The sequence below is a fragment of the Grampus griseus genome (genome assembly GCF_964374135.1).
Source record: "Grampus griseus genome assembly, chromosome: 20".
Classification (NCBI taxonomy): domain Eukaryota; kingdom Metazoa; phylum Chordata; class Mammalia; order Artiodactyla; family Delphinidae; genus Grampus; species Grampus griseus.
In genome coordinates, this window is record NC_139014.1 from 37,489,704 (window position 1) to 37,514,946 (window position 25,243).

The 25,243-nt window shown below is 53.1% G+C and overlaps 3 protein-coding genes and 2 pseudogenes across 5 annotated transcripts; all 5 read right to left on the bottom strand.

The window, feature by feature from the left end:
- Window positions 1–1,093: 1,093 nt before the first annotated feature.
- Window positions 1,094–9,300, bottom strand: LOC309838151 (fibroblast growth factor 11-like; annotated as a pseudogene). The gene is made up of 6 exons (XR_014298552.1): window positions 7,827–9,300; window positions 6,058–6,168; window positions 5,750–5,853; window positions 4,929–5,127; window positions 2,989–4,023; window positions 1,094–1,313 (listed from the first exon to the last, which is right to left on the bottom strand). The product of XR_014298552.1 is annotated as a fibroblast growth factor 11-like (transcript).
- An 835-nt stretch (window positions 9,301–10,135) lies between these two features.
- LOC309838184 (transmembrane protein 102-like) lies at window positions 10,136–11,769 on the bottom strand (the record flags this gene model as incomplete). Its single annotated transcript, XM_082679198.1, has 2 exons — window positions 10,136–11,454; window positions 11,556–11,769. The coding sequence occupies 2 exons, from the start codon at window positions 11,767–11,769 to the stop codon at window positions 10,136–10,138; spliced, it is 1,533 nt and encodes a 510-aa protein (XP_082535324.1).
- Window positions 11,770–14,317: 2,548 nt separating this feature from the next.
- LOC309838365 (uncharacterized protein) lies at window positions 14,318–19,197 on the bottom strand (the record flags this gene model as incomplete). The annotated part of the gene is given in 8 exon segments (XM_082679435.1): window positions 14,318–14,518; window positions 14,624–14,881; window positions 14,885–15,028; window positions 15,032–15,131; window positions 15,133–16,395; window positions 16,397–17,112; window positions 18,110–18,173; window positions 19,136–19,197. Coding segments are annotated over 8 exon segments (2,808 nt in total).
- Window positions 19,198–20,482: 1,285 nt separating this feature from the next.
- LOC309838366 (uncharacterized protein SPEM3-like) lies at window positions 20,483–22,312 on the bottom strand (the record flags this gene model as incomplete). The annotated part of the gene is given in 4 exon segments (XM_082679436.1): window positions 20,483–20,881; window positions 21,214–21,307; window positions 21,309–21,348; window positions 22,306–22,312. Coding segments are annotated over 4 exon segments (540 nt in total).
- A 114-nt stretch (window positions 22,313–22,426) lies between these two features.
- LOC309838367 (spermatid maturation protein 1-like) lies at window positions 22,427–23,746 on the bottom strand (annotated as a pseudogene). The gene is made up of 2 exons: window positions 23,590–23,746; window positions 22,427–23,122 (listed from the first exon to the last, which is right to left on the bottom strand). The product of its transcript is annotated as a spermatid maturation protein 1-like (transcript).
- Window positions 23,747–25,243: the final 1,497 nt, after the last annotated feature.

The window sequence follows — 25,243 nt, forward strand, 5'->3', positions numbered from 1 at the left end:
TAAAAGTGTGTGTGTGTGTTGACAGGGTTGGGGGTGGGTGGTTCTATTGGTTTTTTTTAGAAGTTTGAAATCTACAGATTTGTGTCAGTGATTTCCAGCTCCCTCTACCCCATGAGGACCTTTGACTATCTTTTCATCATAAACCCCATGGTTTGAAGAGTTTGGTCTACCTCCAAACCACATGTATTTAGCAATGACGTGTAAGATTTTTAGCTCTGGTTAAGGTATTTTGGGAAGACCTTTGGCAACACTTACAATTAGGAATCGTCATTGTCTATTTCAGAGTCTGAGAAGAGACTGGGGCCCTAGGCCTGGGACTTGGGTCCCCTCCACTCCTTTTCCTACAGGGGACCACGTCTTCTGAGCACCTTCTATAAGCATCATCTTATTTAACTTTCACAAGCATCCTTTGCTCCGATCTTCATTTTAGACTGAGAGAACAGAGCATGGAGGCATGGGCGGGGATTTTTGTTGGTGGTATGTATCACTGCCCAGTATCACTCATTTGATAAATGGTTTTCAAAGTCCCAGCCCACTGAAGCTTTATTTATTTTCTGCATGAAAACTAGAGGCTTGTAGGATCTGTCCACTTTTTTCCAAATCGTCCCAACTCTTCTAAACATTTCACTGTTATTTGGAATTCATTAATTGGTTCCCTATGTTAGCAGAGCTATGCGGGAAGGTACAGATGAGAGAACTGTGTTAAGCCACAAGTGGTCTGTGTTTGATTTCATTACTTGCGTCTCCTCCACGATTCCACGCTACAATTTATTCACACATACACATGAGCATACTCCAAGGAATACATTCTCAGAAACAAGGTCCGCAGCAGAACCCCAGACATATACACTCCACAACACGTCTGTTCTTTGAGGCATAAACATGGAAGCGGATGCACACACAGAGACGGTCAGATACTCGGACTCTTATATGTATCCAGATACAAAGAACCATAGCTACACAGCATGCACACACATACACGTACACCCTAATTGAAATGAGTTCTCTCTGAAGCCCGTTTGACCAGATGTCTTTGGAAGGAAGAAGGGATATAGGATTTACAAAAAGGAAAATTGCAACGATAACAGGGTAAACTTACATGCTCACTAAACTGGCAAAAAAAAAAAAAAAGTTGGAGGGGAGTTGAATAATGACATCCAATGCTGAGGACTACTTTTTATAAAACAAGCGTCTTTATACATTGCCACTAACAAAGAAATGGTCGCTTTTTTGGGAAACATCTTTCTTATCGCTCCAGTAGTCAGATGTGTTTATACTCTCTTTTGCTGTAATTCCACTTCTAGGAAGTTAATCTAAAGAAAAACATCAACAAGAAGAAAATTTGACTTATAGAAAAGTAGCCACAACACAGTTACTTAGGAAATAGTGGTAGCCAGATAAATATCTACAATTAAATCCCGTTATCTCAGTTTGAGGCAATCTTTTCCAGCCACATCACAATGACAATTATGAAGACTAGGGAACATCACAGAAAATATTTATGATAAAGTCAGTGAAAAAGAAGAGCACAAAACTGGGAGTTCACTGTGGATGGGATGAGATGAAGATTTGTCTACAAAGAGCTAAACAATGGAAAGTGAGAAACGAACAGCTCTTTGAGAGAGATATGACTATTATTGATTTGGTTTTTTGTTTGTTTACTTTAATGTTGTTATAATAAAGATTTCTGTTCCCAAAGCTATCTGTAATATAAAAAACCCAATGTAAGCCAGCCTGACAACTGCAGTAAAGATTTAACCCACTCGCGGATAATGGACCCTTAGCAACTCCTATGTTCGAGGGGCTGTATACACAGACATGTGCATCTCTAAGAATGCCATGTGTACATTGGACTTGGTCAGCCTCCCAGCCTCAACCTACAAGAGTCTTAAATGACAAGCTAAGAATTGTCCATGGTGCTTCACAGGCCTAAGGCTCACCTCTGTTATTCTTCCAAGCCCTAAACTTGAATATTTTCAGGTGATCTATTTAATACAAATATCTGACCTTGCAGCTCTTGATCCTTGGAGATAAGACTCCAGTTGGTGAAAAAAGTTATTCAGTAGGGCCAGAGACCAAGTAAGGTCTAGGCTTTCCATGAACTAGCTCTGCGACCTTTGACCAAACTTGTTAGCATTCACTGAAAATTGACCGCTTTGGGTGCTGTGGTGGATGCCCTACACCAGAGGTCCTCAACCTTCAGGAGCGCCAGAATCACCTGGAGGGGGTTTCTTGTTGATACAGAGGTTACTGGGCCTCACACCCTGTGATAAGACTCAGTAGGACTGGAGTGGGGCCCAGGAATTTGCATTTTATCAAGCTGCCAAGTGACGTTGAAGCTGCTGACCCAGTATGGAGGGCCACTTGCTCTACATAGATTTTGCTCAAAATAACCTTGCAAATGAAGGGTCTTAAATAGCACTCCCATGAACTAAGAGGATAGAGAACTTGAGTGACTTAATCTTCTTAGTAATAAGATTACCTGCTCTTTCAAGAACTGAAATATGGAATTGATGAGACAATCCAGATACTAGTCATTTGCTCTGATGTGAATACCAACACACACGCACGCACACACACATACACACACACACATCTTCCCCTCTATTATGGAGACCCACTGCCAGCCTGCCTTCTTTTTCAATATGAACTATCTCCAGGGGTCAGTTTCCTGTTTGTTTTTTGTTTTGTTTTTCAGTCAATGAGAATGAACTGACTTAGTTGGTCAACTTAGAAACTTAGATGGTCAACTTAGAAACATGCATGGTTTCTGCTGTCACCAGGGATCCTCAGCAAAGTGACAGCATGCACTGCTAGTGACTCTGCAGATGACCCAGGCTTTGTGGTCTCAGGTTTATCAGTGTATCCACTGTGCTGCCTGGGTGAGCTGGGTGCTGGGGGCATGCAGAAGAGCTACTGCTTTGCAGCTGTGTGCCAGCAGTCCATCTCTGTGCATCTCAGCTGTAGTATGAGGAAAATAACACTGACCTTCATCAGGTAGTGGTGAGGGTTCAATGAGCTGGCCGTGTAAAGAGCACAGACTGGTACCCAACAGAGATTTTCCTGGGACTTGATTGAAATGGCTCCAAACTTGACATAAAAGAGTAAAAGGGTGAAAATAGCCAGAACACTTCTGGTTGAAACACAAAAAAACAACAAAAAAAAGAGAGGGGAGCCTTTCTTAACCAGATACCATGGCTCATTACGGTCAATGCAGTGATAAAGTAAGTGACCAATAAAAAGAAAGTCCATAAACAGAACCACGTATGTATGATGTTATGGTATGTGATATGGCTTGTATGTCACATCAATTCAAAAATTAGGCCTGGAAAAATGGCAGTCCATATGGAAGAAAAGATTAAATTGGATCCTTACGTTACACCATATGCAAAAATCAACTGCAGATGGTTAAATGTTAAAAATACGCCCCTGGGGCTTCCCTGGTGGCACAGTGGTTGAGAGTCAGCCTGCTAATGCAGGGGACACGGGTTCGATCCCTGGTCTGGGAGGATCCCACGTGCCGCGGAGCAACTAGGCCCGTGAGCCACAACAACTGAGCCTGCGCGTCTGGAGCCTGTGCTCCGCAACAAGAGAGGCTGCGACAGTGAGAGGCCCGCGCACTGCGGTGAAGATGGCCCCCGCTTGCCTCAACTAGAGAAAGCCCTCACACAGAAATGAAGACCCAACACAGCCAAAATAAATAAATTAATAAACTCCTACCCCCAACATCTTCTTAAAAAAAAAATACGCCCCTGAAAATTTTAATAGAAAACTTTAATAGAAATATCTTTTGAACTTTGGGGAAGGGAAAGATTTCTTAAACAAGATACAAAAATGTTGACTCTAAAAGAAAAGAATGATACATTTTCTGTATTACAATTAAGAGTTTTCTTTCTTAAAAAGACAACTTGAAAATAAGCTACAGGTACTTCCCTGGTGGTTCAGTGGTTAAGACTCCACGCTCCCAGTGCAGCAGGCCTGGGTTCGATCCCTGGTCAGGGAACTAGATCCTGCATGCTGCAACTAAGACCGGCGCAGCCAAATAAAGAAAGAAAGAAAGAAAAAAGAAAGAAAATAAGCTACAAATCGTAGACTATATGGCAATCCACATCTTAACAAAGGATTATATAAGAATGTATCAAGAGCTCCTTGATATCTGTGAGAGACTCTATTCTTGTTTAAAATGATTCAGAATGTATTGCCCTACATCACTGGCTTTGTGCTTGGCCATGTAACTTCCTTGAGCCAACAGAATGTGAGCAGATAGGACATGTGTCATAGCTTAGCAGAAGCTTTAAAAGCATTGCAAGTTTATTTTTCCTGGATCCTCTGCCAGGAGAATGACATATCCTAAACAAGAGCTGTTCCTTTAGCCTGAGCCCAGGAGTGGGAAGACATGGGGCAAGGACCTGACCCACAGGTTGGAACAGAGATGCAACTGACCTGCAGACTTGAGAGCAAAAAGGAATGTTTCTTGTTATAAGCCACCGATTTGGGGAATGAGTTGGGGGGGTTGTTATGGTAGTGAAAGCTGACCAATATGGAAACTAGTACCTAGCAGTGGGGTGCTGTGCTACCCAAAGAATAAAATGTGTGGTTTTGGCTTTGGGGCTGAGTGGCAGGCAGGGAAGTAACTACTATAGGGGGCTGGAAAACCAGCAAGCTATGTAATGTAATAGTTAAACATTTGGAAAAACTGTCACATGTGATCATTCGGAAGGGCTCCCTTCCCCTACACTGCTCCGCTGGGAACCCACAGAAGGAGAGCTTCCCAAACCTCCAAAGGCCAAAGCCTTCCTGGATTGATCTGTCATAGCATGTGTCCTCTTAAAACACTTATAGCCCCTTAGCTGTGTGTCACTAAATGTCCATGTCAAGGTCAATACCGTCCCATGTGGTCCACCTCTTCCCTGGGGGTCCATACTCACCCTCCAGGAGCTTGGGCACAAAGTGGGCGGCTGCCTTGGTCTTCTTGACTCGATTTCCCTTCATGACTCGGCCCTCCTTGTCCAGGCCCATGTACCAGGCCCGGCCAGAACGACGCTGGCGATAGAGAGCAGAGGCGTACAGGACATAGTAATTCTCAAAGACGCACTCCTTAAAGCGTCACTCAGCTGTGAAATGTGGCTGAGGAGACAAAGACCCAGAAAGGCACACACAGACAGAAACACAAAAAGACACATCACTGAACAGAAGGGAGCCCTGGGAAGAACAAGGCAGGATATAATCCATATGTTTGAGACTGGCAGAGCCAACTTCTGAGTCCACACAGGAACTGGGAGAAAGGGAGGATGAGGAAGAGTCTGGTGGCCCCCCGAGGGCCGGGAACTAGACTTCTGGGGGCCTGGGATAAGAAGATAACTTCTCTCTGCTCTACTCCCAACCTCTCACCATCCAGGGCACCTGGAGGGAATTTCTGCTTGGAGGAGTTCCTGAATCCTTCCCCAGCATCCTGAATGACTCTGGGGAAGTGAGTAATAATGAGGTCTAGAGGAGGTTGGAGAAGACACAGGGGTCCTAAAAGGTTGAAAGAGTTGGACATTCAAAGAGCCTGGGGGTATTTAGGAGGCTATTGGAGGAGAAGGGATTGGAGGGAGGCTACAGGAGGTGCTTGGGAGCGGGCAGTGAGGACAGGGTGTCGGCAAGAGCTGGAGGGAGAGGAATCCCTGAGTTGCAAAATATCTGTAGCTGGGAAGGTTGTAGCTAGGGGAGTCCCCTGACTCCAGGCCACTCTGCCCCCTTGTCTCACCGAGCTGTAGAGCAGCCCCTCAGCGTTCATGGCCACGTAGTGACCCAGCTTGGCACTCTGGATGGTGACTACACAGAGCCCCACAGGGATCAGGTTGAAGTGGGCTGGGGGTGGAGAGAAGGGGTATCGGTACCCCAAGCCTCCAATCCCCATCTGAGCCCCCCCTCAATTATGGTCCTAGTTCTACTTCTTCCTTTGTGGGGTCAAAGAGCCAGACTGAAAACAACAGAACCTGAAGCCACAATAGGACGGTCATCTCCTATGCCTGCGCTCCCCCTTCCCACCCAGTAGCTGGATTCCCCTCTCACTGAAAGAGCTGGTGTCCTCTGGGGTGCCCTGGATGCTCCCATTGGGATTCGCCTGGAGGTAAAAACCCTGGCGGCAGAACAGTTTGGTGACGATGCCTTTGAGCTGAGGCTCTGGAGAGAGAGACATTCATCTTGGAACATGACATCTCTGTTCCCAGAAACATTGCTACACTTGGCGGGATCAGAGGAGAGAAAGAAAGGAGGATGGAGGGAAGGAAGAGGGTCCCAGGGCCCCAGCTCCCTGACCCTCTAAGCAAGCTCTCTCCCACCTCTCTTTGACTCCAGAGGAAGCTGGGGTGTGGGTCCCTTCTGCTTCCTCTAACCAGCTTTCAGTTTAATTGATTGAAATTTATTTAAAGGCTTAATTCCTACTCTACAGCTCAACCAGAATGGGGGGAGGGGAGAAGAAGGAAGAGGAAAGGGAGAGATATATGGAAACGCAGAGGACAGAGGGAGACAGGCAGAGCTGCTGAAAGGGCAGTGTGTTTGCGAATGTGGGGGGCATTAAGGTGACCCCAGGGTAGGGTCGCACCCTCAGGAGTGGGGGTGGGACTGGACCTGACGCTGACTCAGCACCTGCTGCTGCAGCTGCCACTCGCTTCGCGCGGGCCTCGCCTTGGCCCACCGCCAGCCTGTCTGACACTGACCCATCTGTCTGTCTGTCTGTCTGTCTGCTGGCTCGCGGGGGCCCAGCCCTCCCTGAGGCTCAGCCTCTCCCCTTCAGCCAGGTAACCCGCCTGGGATGGGGGATATTCGTAACTAAACCAAGGAAATGGGGGAGGGGGCCAGGGAGCTGGTGAGGCAGGCTGACTCACGTGGGGCTGGGTCCCACACAAAGGGTGGGCTGCTGACCTACCACTGCGGAGGGCCGGCGGCGGGGGGAGGAGGACGCCAGCGGCGGGGTGGGAGGGTCTCCCCCTAGGGGAGCTGAGAGCGGACGGGAGCGAGGCCAGAGGGACTTCCCGCCTGTCGCACCGGGACGGGGACCACAGGCTAACCTTCACAACTCTCTTTGCCTGGCGCTTGCGGTCGAGTTCCCGGTACCCCCTCGTAGGTGGTACGACCGCCAGTCTCCGTGCGGGTATCCAGCCGTGTAGTGTGTCTGAGTTCCTCGCGGCAGAGGGTCTCCTGAGCCCGTGGGGCCCGATTTCTGAGCCGCGTAGGCGGTCATTGGGGAGTGCCCAGCTCCCTTCTTGAAGTGCACGTCACGGGAGGAGGGGGCACAGAGGGGCGGACTCGCGAGGTAGCTGCAAGGACACCCGGGGGAGAGCTGGGGAGATTGGTACCGAGCCAGGCAAGCTCGGCGAGGAGGAACGGAGCCAAGGCTCGGAGGAGCGGGAGAACCGGGGCGGGGGCGGGGCTTCCGGAGCCGCAGAAACCCTCGGGGTAACCCAGGCTTCCGGAACCCCCAGGCCCCTCCGCTCGGCATTGAAAGAATCTCTCATTGAGAGACAGGGCACGTAGTCAGAGGATGGTGGGGGTGGGGACTCCTGTGTTGGGGGGGGGGGGCGAGCGGGAGCTTCCAGGCTTCGGGGCACCAGGCTTAGCCCCTCAAGCCTTCCCCTTGCCCTCAAAAGCGAGGAGACTCGGGGTTATGGACGCGAGACAACGGAAACTGAGGCATCGTCTGGCCGAGGGTTTGTGGTCCAGGCCCACCCCCTCTCACTTTCGGGCAGTCTCCGTCAGTCGGGCCCCACTCTTCCAAGTCCCTGGCCTCAACCTCCCAGGCAGAGAGACCCCGGCCCGGAGACCCCACCCCAGCCACTCACCCGGGCAGCGGTCCGGTCGCGCGCGCCGACCCCCCCCCGCACAGTCGCACCTTGGACAGCAGGATGAGGAGCTGCTTCTGGCAAAGGGACTTGGTGCCGCGGGGACACACGCGCCGCTGCGCCGACACGGGCCGGCTGCCCCCGGGCTCGTGGACCTCCCGCTTCTGCCGGATCAGGCTGCTGGCCAGTGCCGCCATGGCGCCCCGGGAGGAGACACCCCAAAACCGGCAGGCTCCCGGAGCGCGCTGGGCCACCCCGGAGAAGCCCGCTAGCTCACCAGGACATGCTCTTGACTCTGCGGTCCGACTCGCCGCCTCACCCACGGGACCTGAGGATAAGCCCTAGACGACCCCCACCCCAGGCACCAGCTCCCACCCTTGGGCCTCTTGCTAGCTTCGCCAGACCCAGCAGCCTATGTACCTCTCAGTTGACCCCACCCTCGACCTTTGCCCCCCACAGAAAACTCCCCCTTCTCTGATCTCCAGTGTCCCTGTCCCCCACTAACACTATCCCAAAGCCAAGACCCTCAAATTTTCCAGGATGTGGTTCCAATATCCCCAGGCACCTTTCCACCCTATTTCCGGGCCGTGCACTCCTGCCAAAGCCACTCTTGTAATTTTAAGGGTGTGGGTCCTTAGCTTTGGGGATATTAGCTCACCCCACCCCTGCTGGGGTGCTGCCAGTGTCTAGGAAGAACCCAGCCTTGGTGTCTTTTCTTTTGCCACCCTCTAATTGAAGAATCCCCCACTTTTTTCACTGAAATCCCCAAAAAAGTATGCCTTGAAATATCCAGACTGTCGCCAATCAGCAAGAAGAGGTTCCCAGACCCTGTCTCTGGACGATACCGTTTTTTACCAAGTCACCCCCATTTCTAGTGGCACAGCATTCCAGCTGCTGAGCCCCTTTCCTCACCTTGTTACCATCCACTCCTTTTGAAGTCACCTCCAAATCCGCCCTTCCTAGTGGTTACACCAGGTGGTTGTCTGGAGGGCCCTGTGTCACCTCGGAATAAGGAGCATAGGTTTTTGGCTTTTTTCTTTTTTTCTGGCAGCCCCTAATTTCCTCGGGGACAGCTGGTGCTGTTTAGATCCCACGCCCTCCAATCCAACCAGCCCCCCGAGAGAGGAGTGCACCCACGTTGTCACGGGTCCCCAAATGTGAACAGACCCGCTATAAGTCAGAGCGCATCAGAGCTTTCTGCGACAGGGCTTCCTTGTCCTCCCTGGGACTGCCTATAGCGCCCCCTCTTCCTTCCCCGACGCCCCTCAACCTGTCCTCTCTTGTCGATCCGGGGACGGCTGGCGCTGGCTCCGGTTCCAGGCTCCTCCCTCCCTGTACCCCACAAGCGGAGCTTCCCCCCACGCCCGGCTAGACGTCCCGGACCCCAGGAAGGAGTGAGAGTGTCTCCGCAGAGAGCCCTGGTCTGGCGAAGTGAGCACTGGGCCTGGCGGCTGGACTAAGCGGAGCGGCGGCAGCGGCGGCAGCGGTAGCGGCTGTGGGAAGCTGAGGCGGCGGCAGCGACAGCGGCTTCCCCTCCCCCGAGAGCCGGTCCGGGGGCGGGGCAGGAGGCGGAGACGCCGGGAAAGAGGGGGAGGTGAAGCTGGGCGGGCGGAACCCCGGGGTTCCTTGGAGGCAGGGAGTGGCGACGGTCTTAGAGACAGGCGGAGCCGAGGCAAGGCCGCATGTCTCGCATGTCTCCGGGTTCAGAGGAGGAGGGACAAGGAGGCGACTTCACTGAATGGAACTCTGGATGGGGGGAGAGGTTGGGCTTAGATAGATGGAATGGCGGATGCCCCGAGAATGGAGAAAGGGACCCTACTGCCCGGGATGGAGGACAGAACTGGATGAGGAAGGTGGGGGGAATAACTGAAGAGATAGCGGTGGTGGTGAGGTCTAGCCTGGGGTGAAATCCGGCCTCCTTAATGTCTCTGCTTTTGTGTGAGACAAATTGGTCAGTCCCTGGTCTCCATACCTTTCTCCTTTACACGTTCTTTCAGCAAATATATTACCCCCATCCCTATTGACTCCTAAGAGAAAAGACCATAAGAACAGGCGGGAGATGGATGCCAGAGGCTGCACCGGAGTGGGAGGGGTGCTGGCCACAGATTTGGAAAGTGGAGAGGCCAGAATGGAACGACCTGTGCCAGGGATGGGGCGGGAGGAGGGTGGGAGGAAGCGGAAGAACCGGCGAGGAGGCCTTCTAGAACGGGCTCTTCAGGCCCAAAGGGCTCAGCCTGTCTCCCAGAGCAGTCCCCTCCACAACCCGCTGGCCAACAGACGCACATTCCAGGTTAGTAGGAACAGCGCCTTTAATGGGCCCCGCCTCCCACGCCGGCTAAGCCGCCCCCCTTGCGTGCAGCCTTGGCCTCTTCCACAGCGGCGCGCAGGGCGCGGGCAGGGTCCCTGCGAAGCAGGGCCAACGCCCCGAGCAGCGAAGCGGCGCCGTACCCCGCACGGAGCTTCTGGCCACTCAGAAAATAGTGGGGCAGCGTCCCGGCCTCGAGCACCCGGCCCAGCTCATCCAGCAGCCCGAGGCAGCAGGCGCCCGCGTTCTCGGCTCGCGCCAGAGAGGGCGCGGGCAGCCGCTCACACGCCCAGTAGAGCAACGTCCGCAGGAGGTAGGGTGCCGCGACCCTAGTCCTGGCCACCAGAGGGCGCAGGAGCGCCTGAGCCGCCGCGTGCGCTTGCAGCAGGGGAACGGATATGCGCGTCTTGAGCGCCAGCTCTTGGCGGGCGAAGCAGAGCTGCCAGCCGGAGGCGTCCGGCCGCTCTGTGCCGCCGCCGCCGCCGGGCACCAGGTAGAAGGAAGACGACTCCGAGGCCAGCGGGCCGGCCCACGAGTGGCTCCGAGGCCCCTGGGGCCAGCCGGCCACAGACACCACGGGGATCAAGTCGAAATGCAGGAGGCGGCGCGGGGGCCCGGTCGTAGCCAGGAGGATGGTGGTGAGCCCCGCGTGGCGGGCTGCGTGGACCAAGCGCGGGGCACCCGGAACCGGAAACGGGGACTCAGTGACCGCAGCCAGCGAAACAGAGAACCAGGCAGCCACCTGGGCGGGGCACAATGTGGGCCATGCCTCCGGAGCCGCCAACGGCTGTGGCACTGGGCTAACGTCGGTTGCTTTGGTGACGTCACCATTCGTTTTTTTCAGTGGTGAGGGAAAGCCAACGTCGGTTACGTCTTGTTGAGGCAACTCTGGCACTGAAACATTACTAGGTGAGTTTTCCAAAGACTCGTGTGCCTCAGGCTCAGTGACGTGTAGCTGGTCCACGGAGATTTGCGGATCCTTGGGAGTTTCTTTGCTTTGGGCTGGGTGGATCGAATCACGTCCTCCTGGGAGTGGGGGTCCTAGGCAATCCTGCCATGCCTCCCGGACCGAGGTTCCGCGTACCTGCTCTGGGAGGAAGAGCCATGTGTAACACGATCCCACGTCCGGTTGCAGCTCCTGCCCAGTGCCATCTAGCGAAAGCACGGGCACCAGGAGTGTGAAGCCGGCGTCGTAGTGAAGTCCCTGAGCGTAGGGACCTAGAGGCGCAGGCCCCAGATCCAGGGAGCCCTCGCGAATCCCGCAACGAAGCAGCAGGAGCTCTGCCTGAGGAGGAAAGCGAGGGTCCCGGCGGTGAACGAGACCTAAGGAAAGAGAAGGGATCGTAAAGTCGTGATCCAGAGCCGGGGCGGGGTGAGGCGGAGCTGAGAGCTGCAAGTTCCCGAAGGCTGGGAGGGTTACTTAGCAAGCAAAGAGAAAACAAAGTCCTTGGCCTGGAGGAGATCTGGTCCTGGCTTGGGACCTTCACTCCAGCTCGCCTGCACACCCAGCTCCTGGATCAGCTGGGTTAGTTCTTGCAGCTGCGCCCCAGAGCAGAAGTCGATGTCCGTGAGCGGCCGGGCTGGGGCTGGGGGCGGTGGGCCCCACCAGGGAGCACTCCCCCAGACCGCGGAAGCCATATGGCTCTGTCGTTTGGGGGCTAGGAAATACACAAACGGGAGGAAGCCCAGACGGGCCTTACCTTTTGCTGCGGAAAACTGGCCCCCGTTCTTGGCTCTTCCAGAGGCCAAGAGGGTTCCCAAGACACGGTCCGCCAATGGGTCTGCAGACGAAGGGCCCTAAATTTAGTCTTGAAAGAGAACAAATAAATACCTCCTCCGTCCTTGCCCTTTTCTCATATGCTGGTCCCCGCCCCCATGGAACGGTTCACCTGACTCAGCAGGTAGAAAGTAGCTGTTTGGCCCCTCCTAAGGAATGCAATAGCCTCCTTCGCTGCCCCTTGTCTACGTCCCCTTACCTCTTTTTCAGAAGAGGCTAGTGGTTTGCAGCTTCCCTCTTAGGGTTAGCTACAAAGGCTGGGAAGAGAATGGATAGGAAGATTCAACAGGTAACTTCTTCCTGCTGCCTGTAAGGCCACGCCCTTAAATTATAACCACGCCCCTTTCTGGAGACTGTCGGGGTGGTTCCGGACCAGCCCGGCCTCCAGTCAGAGTTCAGTCACTCCTTTCGCTGGGCAGAGATCTCGTGGCTATCCTGGGAGTTGTAGTTTGTCTTCAAAGCTACCAGGGCGTTGGGGCCACGCCCCCACATCCTTTCCTGTTCCGTTGAAGTAGTGCCTGATGGAAGTTGTAGTTTCTATGGAGGTAAGCTATTCTGTGTCTTTATGATAAACTATTCTGTGTCTTTATGATAAACTATTCTGTGTCTTTACAAGGCCAGGTGAAGCGCACAAACACTCCTTGGGGTTAGAACAGAGGCCTAATAGGATGGATCTGAATAGCAAACAATAATGAGGGACATACACTAGGGAATGCAGAGAAATAGGGGACTCTACATCTCACTTGGGAGTAGAGGAGCCCTGGTCATTTAAATCTAGAAGCGTTCTTGCATGCAATTATAAATTCAGTTTAGAGATGAGACTGCAAGCCTAGAAAGGTTGCACATGACTTGTCCAAGTTCAGAGCTCAGCCAGAGAGCTGTTGGAAATGGGCTCTCCAGCTGGGACGTATCTCCTTGGAATCGGTGGTGGTAACGTTAGACAAGAACACACCGATAGTGTGCATGTAGTGACACAGGGATGGACATCTGACTCAGGGAAGGGACATATTAGTGTTGCCCACCTCAGACACACAAGTGGTGTCAGGGAAAACACTTTGGAATCTCGCAGTTTATGTGTGTATACAGAAGAGTTATCAGGACTGAAAATCAAGTCCAGAGGAAACTCCAGCTGGGCTAGGGCAGGGCAATGAAAAATTATCAGGGGAAGGAAATGGCTTTCAGCAACCAGTGCTATCATGGACACAGCTTAAGTCCAGGATGAACCTAGGACTCAGAATAATAGGACAGAACGATAGGACACCAGAGACACGCTCACAGATTAGACCAATGCATACTGGACCAGGATTTCTAACATTCCTTTTTCCTAGGGGTCTGTCTCCCCAGTGAACTAGGCCTAAGTCCATGGGCAAGAAAATTAAGTGGAGACACCTCGAAATATCTAGAGGCCTATGAAGGAGGGGACCCTCAGAATCCAGGGCTCAATTTGGAGAGCCTAAAACACAAGGTTTCCTAGTCACTGACAAAGAGAGGTCTTCTTCCTCAGTAACCAAGAGCCCCAAACACAGCCCAGAACGGGAGAGGCAAGTTTCCGTACATCTGGTCATGAGCCAAGAGACCAGATGACGAAAACTGAAGCCTGGGCTCTTCTCACAGTCTGGGGAAATCAGGCACTAGGTGTCCAGCCCCACATCTTACCTCCTCCCTAGAGGGTGGCTTCTGAACCACCCTAAAAAGAGCAAAGTTCTCTAGGCTCTGGGGGAGCTTTAAGATGCTGGGGGTGGGTGACAGGGAAAGGAAAATTGCTCTAAACTCTAAAGCACTGCTCTCCAATAGCATTTTCCATGGTGATGCAAATGTTCTAAATCTGTGCCGTCCAGTGCAGTAGCCACTAGCTCCATGTGCCTACTGAGCCCTTAGAAGATCATGGCACTGAGGAACAGAAATTTTTTTTTTTTTTGGCCAAGCCATGAAGCTTGCGGGGTCTGAGTTCCCCGACCAGGGATTGAACCCCAGCCACAGCAGTGAAAGCGCCAAGTCCCAACAACTGGACCACCAGGGAACAGAATTGGATGCCAGGGAAATTCTGTTCCCTGAGGAAGAAAATTTTTAACATTTTAACTTAATTTTTAACAGAATTAATTTTCCTTAATTTTAACTAATTTACATTCCAATAGGCATTTGGCTAGTGGCTACTGTAATTGACAGTGCAGCTCTAGGGCCTTGGGGATAACGGATTTAGCTAGACAGCGTTGGAGGGAAAGCAGGGATACTTTAGGTCCTCATCAGGTCCTGTGGAATTGGGCTGGGGTGGATGTCCTCAACCACCCACAGAACACTTCTCTTGTCTCTTTATTCCTCATGCATATCTGTCCCCTCTTTTTCTAAGTTGCTCATCACACACTGATATCCCCACTCCTTGATGGTCTCCGGTGAGTTGTTGGATGTCTCTCAGTGAAGGCGCCTGGGAGACACAGCTTCGCACTTGTCCCTGCCTGCTCTGAACTGTCTCTGGCGGGCGTCAAAGACCACATGTCCTAGCCGGGTGCCTGACCCAGGACAGTAGGGCTTCCAGCTGGTTTTGGGAGGCGTAGACATCTGGCGATAGTTCTGGCAGGCTGGAGGAACTGTGGTACACCCAGTCTTGGCTGCCTGCTCGCCGGGAGGGTGATTGGAGCTCAATCAGTACAGGTACTTCTGAGAAGATTTGCAGGTCATTGTAGACCACCTGAGCCCTGGGAGAGCAGGAGTTCTGACTGGGTGGGACAGAAGTCCATGGTATGTGCTGCCCAGCATCCTCCTTTCGAGGAACTGCCTCAGATATAAATGACTTTCGGGTCTGATGTGGGCCCAAAACTTGGACAGAGTCAGTTCCAGATTGTTCTTGTGGAGGCCAGGGTTTGGGATAAGGCATGAGTTGTTATGGAGGCCTGATCTCTTGAATAAGCCAGAGTCTTGAGTAAGGGCTGGACCCTTATGGGGGCCAGCATCACGATTAATTCCTGAGTACTTGTGTTAGTTAGGGACATGGGTATGTTCTGAGCTCCTGTAATTTCCAGCATCTTGGGTAAGGCCACATCTCCTTTTGACTTCAGTGGCTTGGGTAAGGCCTGGATACTTATGGAGGTCAGAATCTTGAGTAAGGCCTTGGCTCCTGCAGACTCAAGAATCTTGGGTAAGACCTGGATTCTTGTAGTCTCCTGAGTCTCGAGTAAGGCTTGAGCCCTTATGGAGGTGAGGGGTTTCCACAAGGCCTGGGCTCATCAGATTCCTGGCAAAGGCCTGAGCTCTTGTTGGCTCCAGAGTCTTGGGCAAGGTATGGACGCTTCTCTGGCCCAGAATCTTGGGTAAAGTCTGGACTCCTAGAGACTCCTGAATCTTGGGCATTACCTGTACTCTTGTCACATCCAGAATCTTGAGAAGGGTGTGGGCTATTATGGAAGCCAGTTTTTTGGGAGAGCTCTTGACTTTTATACAGTACAGTCTCTTGCTTTCGTTCCAGATTCCTATAGACTTCAGAATAATGCATAAAGCCTGAGCTCCTCTGAATGTCAGAAGTTTGGAGAAATGGTATGTTCTTGTGGAGACCAGAGGGTTGGGTGAGATATAGGTGTATAAAGAAACGTCTATCTCGAGTAGAACCTAAGCTCTTCTGGGTGCTAGAATCTTGGGTAATGACTGGATTCTTCTGAAGATCAGAGTCGTGGGAAAGGCTTGGATTCTTGCAGAGGTAAGGGTCTTGGGTAAGGCCTGGAAGCTTGTGGAGGCCTGGATCTTGAGCAAGGCCTGGGTTCTTGGGGAGACCTGGGTCTCGGGTAAGGCCTGGGTTCTTATGGAGGCCTGGGTCTTGGATAAGGCCTGGGTCCTTGTGGAGGCTTGGATTTGGGGTAAGGCCTGGGTTTCTGAAAACTCTACAGTCTTTTGAAGGGCCTGGGGTCCTTTGGAGGACAGAGCCTTGGTTGAGGCCTAGACTCTCATGAAGTTCAGGGGGTTGGGGCTGGTTTGGGGTTTGGGAAGTAGTGGATAACTGGGGAGGGATGGGACACTGGGAAGAGAGGACAGACTGAGGAGACTTGGAGGTTGGGGGAAAGGTGGGGGGTTGTATTAAGGTGGAGGGCTTCTGGTGGTTGCTGTGTTGAAGGACAAAGGATCTGGGAGAAACAAGAGGCAGAGAAAGAGTGCATGGTGGAGGCATGGTGCATGGTGAGCTCTGGGCACTGGTTGGAGAATGAAAGCAAGGTTGAGAAGGTGCAGCATCCTCGGAGTACACCAGGAATGTGGGGTAGACTGGAGTCTGGGGGTCTGTGTTTCTCTTCTCAGAACTGCAAGGATGGAAGCTGCAGTAAGGGAAGGTCTTGGACTGTACAAATTTGTCTTTGGCATCATTTGAGATCTTCCCTTCCATATTCCCCAACTCCAGGTAACCCAGTATGCATCCTGTGGAGGACTTGGCACTGTCCCTACTACATTGCTTCAGTGTTTGCTCTGCTGTACCAGAGCTCACCAGACCATGCCCCTCTTGGGGCCTGGAGGGGGTACCAACCCATCCACACTGAGGCGGTATCCAGCAGCAAGTTCTTTCTGGAATACCCAGAGTTCTGAGGCAGACACACATGGAATAAGTTCTGCTTTACCCTGCGGTCATGGTAGACCACATGGCCGGAGGAGAGGCCTTGGCTAAAGGCAGACAAGGTAGAGGGAATAGAACCTAGGATGGGCGTAGGGGTGGTGGACGGGACTTGAGTGTTTGTCAGGGCCATGCCCAGCCCTGGGACAGAGGTTGTGGCAGAGATCGGGACAGGGGCTGGTGTAGGGGCTAGGGCAGGAGTAGTAGCAGGGGCAGAAGTTGGGAGAGGGACCAGAGTGTTGGCATGGATATAGGTCAGATGAGCATGGGTCAGGGTGCAGACAGAAGTTTGGCCCAGGGACTGGGCTGAGGCATGTGAGGTGTCCTGGTCTTGGGCCTGGGCTGGGGTATGGGCTGAGGTATGCTCAGGGCCATGGACCTGGGCAGGGCTGTGCTCAGGGGTGAGGGCTGGGGAAGGGGTCTGGGCCTGGGGGATGGTGTGCTCAGGGGAGTGGAATGTGAAGCAAGTCTGGGCCTGAGGTGGGGCGTGCTCAGAGGGGTGGGTGGAGGAGAAGGTCTGGGCTTTGGCAGGAGTGTTCCCAGTAGGGTGCACTAGGGAGAAGGCCTGGGTCTGGGCGGAAGTGTGCTCATGGGCGTGGCCTCGGGAGCAGGTCTCGGCCTGGGTGGGGGGCGGGTGTGCCCAGGGGGGTGGGCTGAGGAGGTGGCCTGGGCCTTGGCAGGAGCATGCGCAGGGGGCTGAACTGGGGGGCGGGTCTGGGCCCGGGCTGGGACCTGGGCTGGGTCAGAGTCTGGTGTCTTAGTCTTGCTGTCTTGGGGCAGGCGGAGTGGAACCACGTCCACCTTGCTCATCCTTTGGAGCTTGGAAGATGTCTCCTGCCTGGAGTACAAGGTGGCTTGGGACTTTAAGGCTGTGACCGGAGGGGCCTCCCCAGCTCCCACTACCCGCTCCATCCACAGTCCCCGTGGAGCCTCCGTGGAAGCCCCAGCCCATCCACACTGAGGCGGCATCCAGCAGCACTTAGAAGCATTCTCGTCATTTGTGTCTGGTATCCAGGAGTTTGGGTGGTGGTTTGGGTGCCCGAGCAGGAAGCTTGGGCGATGGCGGAAGCGGGAAGAAACTCTTGAGCACAGGTTCTTGGGATCCACGGAGCAGCGTATGCACATGTGATGGCTGCCTACACAGCTGGCTTGCTTGTCTGCGGGGAAAGGTGAGATGGGTCAGGGCCTGGCTTCCTGAGGGGCTGAGAATCAAGGCAGGGATAGAAGAAAGGGGACAGGCCCACATCCCCTGAGCCCACGCTGGCGCCCACTCACCTTTGGGAAAAATACGATTGAAAAGTACCCGCAAGTAACTCTTCAGATGCCTCCAGAGCTGAGGGAAGCAGGGGAGGGGGGAGACCAGGAGCAGGGTTAGCCCTGAAATCCAACACTTGTCCGGCCACACCCCAGCAGCCCTCCCAACCTCAGCCCCTTCGAGGCCCCAGGGCTCCCCCAACTCCGCTGCCCAGATCCTGCCCTGACCATAGTCACCACGTTCATCCCCAAGTTGAGGAAGATTAATCTGATCAGGAGCAAAAGAATTGAGTCTCCTAGCTCCTGGCATTTCCTGGGGATGGTGCCAGAGCATGGCTCGGCTCGGTAGAGGGCTCGCTCACCCACGGCCGGGGGTCCAAGGACTGCCTGGGTCCCCTGGCCTCCACATAGTCACTGGGAGCCAGACTGGGTCATAATGGGGCAGGTGGTGAGGTCACAGTGAGGGAGGGGGATGAAAAGGAGGACCCAGGGTAGCATTCCCTGGTAACCAGGGTCAGGTAAGCTGAGCCTGGACAGTCAAACAGGGCCCGGTGGCCGGCACACCTCCCCTCGAGTGGTCATTCATTTGCTCACCACCCGCTGACTCACTTGTTCAAATGACACATTCCGTCTCTTGGCCCCTCTTGAGACTAGGAAGACCTCGGCCTCAGAGGCCTGCGGAAGGCCTGGCTGGAGTCCAGAGCCTCAGCCTTCTTCATGCCCTTCACTGGGCCTGGAGCTGGACCTGCCCAGATGTGGAACCTCCCAGATGGAAGCAGCTTCTTGTATGAGGCTCTTTGGGGACAGGGAGAGCTGAGACACAGAGGAGGTGCCCAGAGACCAGTGGCTTGGAGTCTGCAGCTGCAGATGTACTTAGTGCATGGTATAGGACCAGGAGGGGCCTGCTGGCAGAACTGTGGCCACTAAACCAAGGGGACCCTCAGGCCAAGAAGGGGACACTGGCTTCTTATTGCAGGAAGCCAAGGGCAGGGGCCCAGGCTGGCAGAAGGAGTGGCACTTCCAAGCCACAGACCACCAATGTTTCCTGGACTCTGGTGCTCTTTATTAAACTCTCCATGCCCTGCCCCCCCCGCCCCCGCCCCCATTTGCCGCCGGTCAGTTCATTTTCCCAGTCTGGCTCCTGTGCAGAGAGGGCCTCGAGGCCGAGGTGGAAGGTAGCAGCGAGTTGGCCCGTGCTTGGCTCTCCTGCCGTTGCCGCTTCTGCTCCAGGCTGTCATACACCTGGTAGTTGGCATTGCCCCCCCGGGTTCCGGCTGAGTGGCATGAAGGTAGGCGGAGGTGGAGGGTTCTCGGTAGCCTGGACGTCGGGCAGGGGCTGGGAGGGGCGGAGGAGCAGCGCTGAGCTGGGAGCCGGGGCCCGCTTGTACGAGGCCTCGGCCAGCACCGTGAGGGAGGCGGACGTGGCCAGAGGGCGCCGCACGGGCAGCATCTCGGCCCATTCGGCTACCCAGCGCCGCACCGCGTGGGGATCCCGGGAGTAGTTCAAGTGTCCCGTGAAGGGGTGCGGGCTGCGGTTGGGCTGGCTGTGAGCACAGCTGGGGAGGCTCCGTCCATGGGCCGGGTGGGGAGTTGCGCTGCCAGGCTTCGGGCAGGCAGCCCAGGAATTATTACATTCCTTTGTCCCAGGGGTCTGTCTCCACAGTGAACTAGGCCTAAGTCCATGGGCAAGAAAATTAAGTGGAGACACCTCGAAATATCTAGAGGCCTATGAAGGAGGGGACCCTCAGAATCCAGCGCTCAATTTGGGGAGCCTAAAACACAAGGTTTCCTAGTCACTGATAAAGACAGTTCTTCTCCCTCAGTAACCAAGAGCCCCAAACACAGCCCAGAATGGAGAAGGCAAGTTTCCATACATCTGGTCGTGACCCAAGAGACCAGATGAGGAAAGCTGAAGCCTGGGCTCTTTCTCACAGTCTGGGGAAATCAGGCATTAGGTGTCCAGCCCCACATCTTACCTCCTCCCCAGAGGGTGGCTTCTGAACCACCCTAAAAAGAGCAAAGTTCTCTAGGCTCTGGGGGAGCTTTAAGATGCTGGGGGTGGATGACAGGGAAAGAAAAATTGCTCTAAACTCTAAAGCACTGCTCTGCAATAGCATTTTCCATGATGATGCAAATGTTCTAAATCTGTGCCGTCCAATGCAGTAGCCACTAGCTCCATGTGCCTACTGAGCCCTTAGAAGGTCATGGCACTGAGGAACAGAATTTTTTTTTTTTTTTTTTTTTTGGCCAAGCCATGAAGCTTGCGGGGTCTGAGTTCCCCGACCAGGGATTGAACCCCAGCCACAGCAGGGAAAGGGCCAAGTCCCAACAACTGGACCACCAGGGAACAGAATTGGATGCCAGGGAAATTCTATTCCCTGAGGAAGAGAATTTTTAACATTTTAACTTAATTTTTAACAGAATTAATTTTCCTTAATTTTAACTAATTTACATTCTAATAGGCATTTGGCTAGTGGCTACTGTAATTGACAGTGCAGCTCTCGGGCCTTGGGGATAACGGATTTAGCTAGACAGCGATGGAGGGACAGCAGGGATAATTTATGTCCTCATCAGGCCCTGTGGGATGGGGCTGGGGTGGATGTCCTCAAGCAACCACAGAACTCTTCTCTTGTCTCTTTATTCCTCATGCATATCTGTCCCTCTTTTTCTAAGTTGCTCATCACACACTGATATCCCCACTCCTTGATGGTCTCTGGTGAGTTGTTGGATGTCTCTCAGTGAAGGCGCCTGGGAGACACAGCTTCGCACTTGTCCCTGCCTGCTCTGAACTGTCTCTGGCGGGCGTCAAAGACCACATGTCCTAGCCGAGTGCCTGACCCAGGACAGTAGAGCTTCCAGCTGGTTTTGGGAGGCGTAGACATCTGGCGATAGTTCTGGCAGGCTGGAGGAACTGTATCCATTGGGTGGTACACCCAGTCTTGGCTGCCTGCTCGCCGGGAGGATGATTGCAGCTCAATCAGTACAGGTACCTCTGAGAAGGTTTGCAGGTCATTGTAGGCCACCTGAGCCCTGGGAGAGCAGGAGTTCTGACTGGGTGGGACAGAAGTCCATGGTTTGTGCTGCCCAGCATCCTCCTTTCGAGGAACTGCCTCAGATATAAATGACTTTCGGGTCTGATGTGGGCCCAAAACTTGGACAGAGTCAGTTCCAGATTGTTCTTGTGGAGGCCAGGGTTTGGGATAAGGCATGAGTTGTTATGGAGGCCTGATCTCTTGGATCATCCAGAGTCTTGAGTAAGAGCTGGACCCTTATGGGGGCCAGCATCGCGATTAATTCCCGAGTACTTGTGGAAGTTAGGGTCATGGGTATGTTCTGAGCTCCTGTAATTTCCAGTATCTTGGGTAAGGCCACATCTCCTTTTGACTTCAGTGGCTTGGGTAAGGCCTGGATACTTATGGAGGTCAGAATCTTGAGTAAGGCCTTGGCTCCTGCAGACTCAAGAATCTTGGGTAAGACCTGGATTCTTGTAGTCTCCTGAGTCTCGGGTAAGACTTGAGCCCTTATGGAGGTGAGGGGTTTCCACAAGGCCTGGGCTCTTCAGATTCCTGGCAAAGGCCTGAGCTCTTGTTGACTCCAGAGTCTTAGGCAAGGTGTGGACGCTTCTCTGGCCCAGAATCTTGGGTAAAGTCTGGACTCCTAGAGACTCCTGAATCTTGGGCATTACCTGTACTCTTGTCACATCCAGAATCTTGAGAAGGGTGTGGGCTATTATGGAAGCCAGTTTTTTGGGAGAGCTCTTGACTTTTATAGAGTACAGTCTTTTGCTTTCTTTCTAGATTCCTATAGACTCCAGAATCGTGCATAAAGCCTGAGCTCCTCTGAATGTCAGAAGTTTGGAGAAATGGTGTGTTCTTGTGGAGACCAGAGGGCTGGGTGAGATATGGGCGTTTAAAGAAACATCTATCTCGAGTAGAACCTAAGCTCTTCTGGGTGCTAGAATCTTGGATAATGACTGGATTCTTCTGAAAGTCAGAGTCGTGGGAAAGGCTTGGATTCTTGCAGAGGTAAGGGTCTTGGGTAAGGCCTGGAAGCTTGTGGAGGCCTGGATCTTGAGCAAGGCCCGGGTTCTTGGGGAGGCCTGGGTCTCGGGCAAGGCCTGAGTTCTTGTGGAGGCAGTCCTGGGATCATTGCTGGGGTTCATTGCTGGGGTCTGTGAAAGTGGTACCTGTTGAACCTCAAGTCATTTTGTTTGCACAATGAACATCTCAACAGATATAGAGGAATATAGACCTCACCTTCCACACCAGATGGGTTCCTGGAATGTGAGCAGATAGGCCTTTTATGAATCACCCTGCTTCTCTGTTCATTTTCATTTGACTACCCTTATCGATCATTTTAAGCTGATTCCATTAAGTGGGTCTATATTGAGCACCTGCTGTGTGTTTGGAGTCTTGATGGAAAATGCCCACTGGCTATTTCTCTTTCTTTCTCTCTTTTTTTTTCTTTTTGGCCATGCAGTGTGGTTTGCAGGATCTTAGTTCCCCGACCAGGGATTGAACTGGGGCCGTCAGCAATGAAAGCGTGTAGTCCTAATCACTGGACATCCCTGGAATTCCCTGTGGCTGTGTGGGCCCTGGCACCCCCCAAACCACCACAAACCACCTCCTCTCTTCTTTTTATTCTTCTCCCAGTCACCTCTCTGTCAGGGAACAGTATACCTAGGCCTTTCCCGTCCCCTCAGCCGTGCTGGATCCAGAGACCGGGGGGTAACAGTGGGACAGGGCCTCCACCTCCCTGGTCAGCTCCCACAGCTGCCGCCTCATGTCTCTGGCATTATAGGCTATGCGCCCTGAGGAGTGGCGCCGGGGGATGTCTGCGACATGGGCTGGGCCCAGGATGGGTGGCTGGGCTGGCGAGCACTGCTCCTGTTCTGCTTGGGGCACCCCCCAACCGTTCTTGTGGCTCAGGGCCTGAGGGCTGTGGGGCGGGGGTTCACAGGGTACGTGTAGGCCTGTAGGCCCAGCTCTGACTGCCTCTCTTTTGAGCGGCCTTCCCTCTACAGTTTGCTGGAAGCGGATGGTCTGGGTAGGTGGCTCCACAGCATCCTGGGCCCAGGGAGTCCAGAACCCCTGGGTGGACTGAAAGCCTTCCCAGTCCTTGGGGCAATTCCAGTTGTGGGGGCAGATTGTTGTGTGCTGACGTGGGGGCTTCTCGTCATCGCTGTCAGTTGTCAGGGGCCCAGGCTACGGGGTGGTGGGCGCGGCGTGCTGAAGAGTCGCGACGGCGATGGCGGCGAGTGGGTGGGGGGGACACGATCATTTTCACAGGGTCCATGGTGCACCGAAGGCAGACTGCAGGGGCGCTCTGCTTCGGGGGCTGGGTCTGCTTCCCAGGTGAGCATAACTTAGAAGCTTCTGTGGATCGGGGACAGGTGAGAGGCTGGTGGGGAGCCTGGCTCCTCCAGGGATGGAGAGGCAGGTTGCAGGAAGAGAAGCTGCATAGTTATGGTGTCTGAGCAGGGAGAGCGCGAGGGGAAGGGGTCCACTTAAGGTCAGGGCTAGAACACCCCAACCTCCCCATCCTCCACTTACCTTTCTCACAAATAACACGAAACACTTGGTGTAAGAAGCCATGGAGTCTGCGCCAGAGCTAGGTGGGGGAGGACACAGTGACTGAGTGGCCGTGGCCATGGGGGTCCCTAGGGCCCCAACCTACTGTGCCCACAGTACTACCAGCCGCCTTCCTGTCCCAGAGGCTCCTGGGGGTAAGCGGGTCACAACGATGTGGGGCTCTCCCTCACAGTGTGCCAAGAGGGAGAGTCCTGGGCCTGTGTTTGACCCTCCAGCCTGGGCCAGGGCTTAGCAGAGGCCAAACCCTTCACCTTGCATGTCTCTCCTGTAGCCAGCCACCTGCACCAGCCCATAGGCCCTCTGGCCTGTTTGGTGTCTGTCCCCATCAGCCCCTGCCTGGTCCTCTACACCAGGCTCTGACCTCTGCACAAACACTGGTCCTGATCTTAACTCCCCGAACAACCCCATTACCAATGACCACCTCACCCCAGCACTCACTCCCCCTTTCTCTCTGACCTCAGAGCTGTTCACTGGAAAGGGCTGTGGGCTCGGACCCCCTCCTCCTCCCTCACTGGCAGAGTCACTTCTCCAGGGTTTGTCTCTTCAGAGCCCCACCCCTACCTCCCAACATAACAGCAGGCAAAACCAACAGTTAAACTTTTATATTTACAATATTCCATCCTGGAGTCCCTGCGCCGTGACAAAGTCATGATGCAATCAAAGGCAGGACTGCAAAGCAGCACTGTGCCAGGACGGTGGACTACATCTCTATTGATTTGTTTGGTTGTGTTAAGCTTATCTATGGAAACAGCACAAGGGGGATTTGCGCCCAGGGTTAGGAAGATGAGAAAAACTACTACCCCCCCTACTATTGTTATTACAAAATGGAAAATACCTATTTTGGCCCCAGGAAACTGGGAATGCAATACACAAATGGAAATATAGGGATGTTCCTATGGAAAACACCCCCAATTGAACAACAGTGGCCCTACGAAGGGGTTGTTGTTGATTTTGCTTTCATATGGGTCCACTATAAAGAAAGGTTAATACTCTGGCAACAATTGCCAGGTGATAAACAGGAGCGTAGGAGGTATTGTAAGTGCTACTAGTGGAGTCAGGTGCACAGGAACTGTAGGATATATTGTAAATATTTTTAAGGCACTATTCAAAAAACTTGCCCATGCATTTAAGAACAAAAAGTGTCATGAAGAACCTAGGGTTAAGAGAGGAATAAAGACACAGACCTACTGGAGAACGGACTTGAGGATATGGGGAGAGGGAAGAGTGAGCTGTGACAAAGCGAGAGAGAGGCACGGACATATATACACTACCAAACGTAAGGTAGATGGCTAGTGGGAAGCAGCCGCATAGCACAGGGAGATCAGCTCGGTGCTTTGTGACCGCCTGGAGGGGTGGGAGGGAGGGAGACGCAAGAGGGAAGAGATATGGGAACATATGTATATGTATAACTGATTCACTTTGTTATAAAGCAGAAACTAACACACCATTGTAAAGCAATTATACCCCAATAAAGATGTTTAAAAAAAAAAAAACTTGCCCATGCAGAAAGAACACGAAGATTGCACTTCTGTATTAAAGACCTTACATAATAGCTTGACTTAACTATTAGAAAATAACCTGCAACTAATGAGAACTTGGGGAATTATCTTGTTAGTACATCTAGAAACTGGGGACATTTTCAGAAAACTGACAAAAATATTTTGAGGTTAGAACATGTTGAGATGTTTTGATTTTGTACATGATGATGAAACCTGCCTATATATAAATACCTGCTCTGAAAAATAAATTTGTGCTTGACGTGCTGACATCTACAAAGGGTGTCAGGTCTTGTTTCCTTCGCCGACGCCGTCCATCCCTCAGGTTTACCTGGACTCGTTGGAGCTGGACTCCGACAATTTACAATATTCTCTTCATCTTTTGCCAGGTTTAAAAATGTGTACAGAG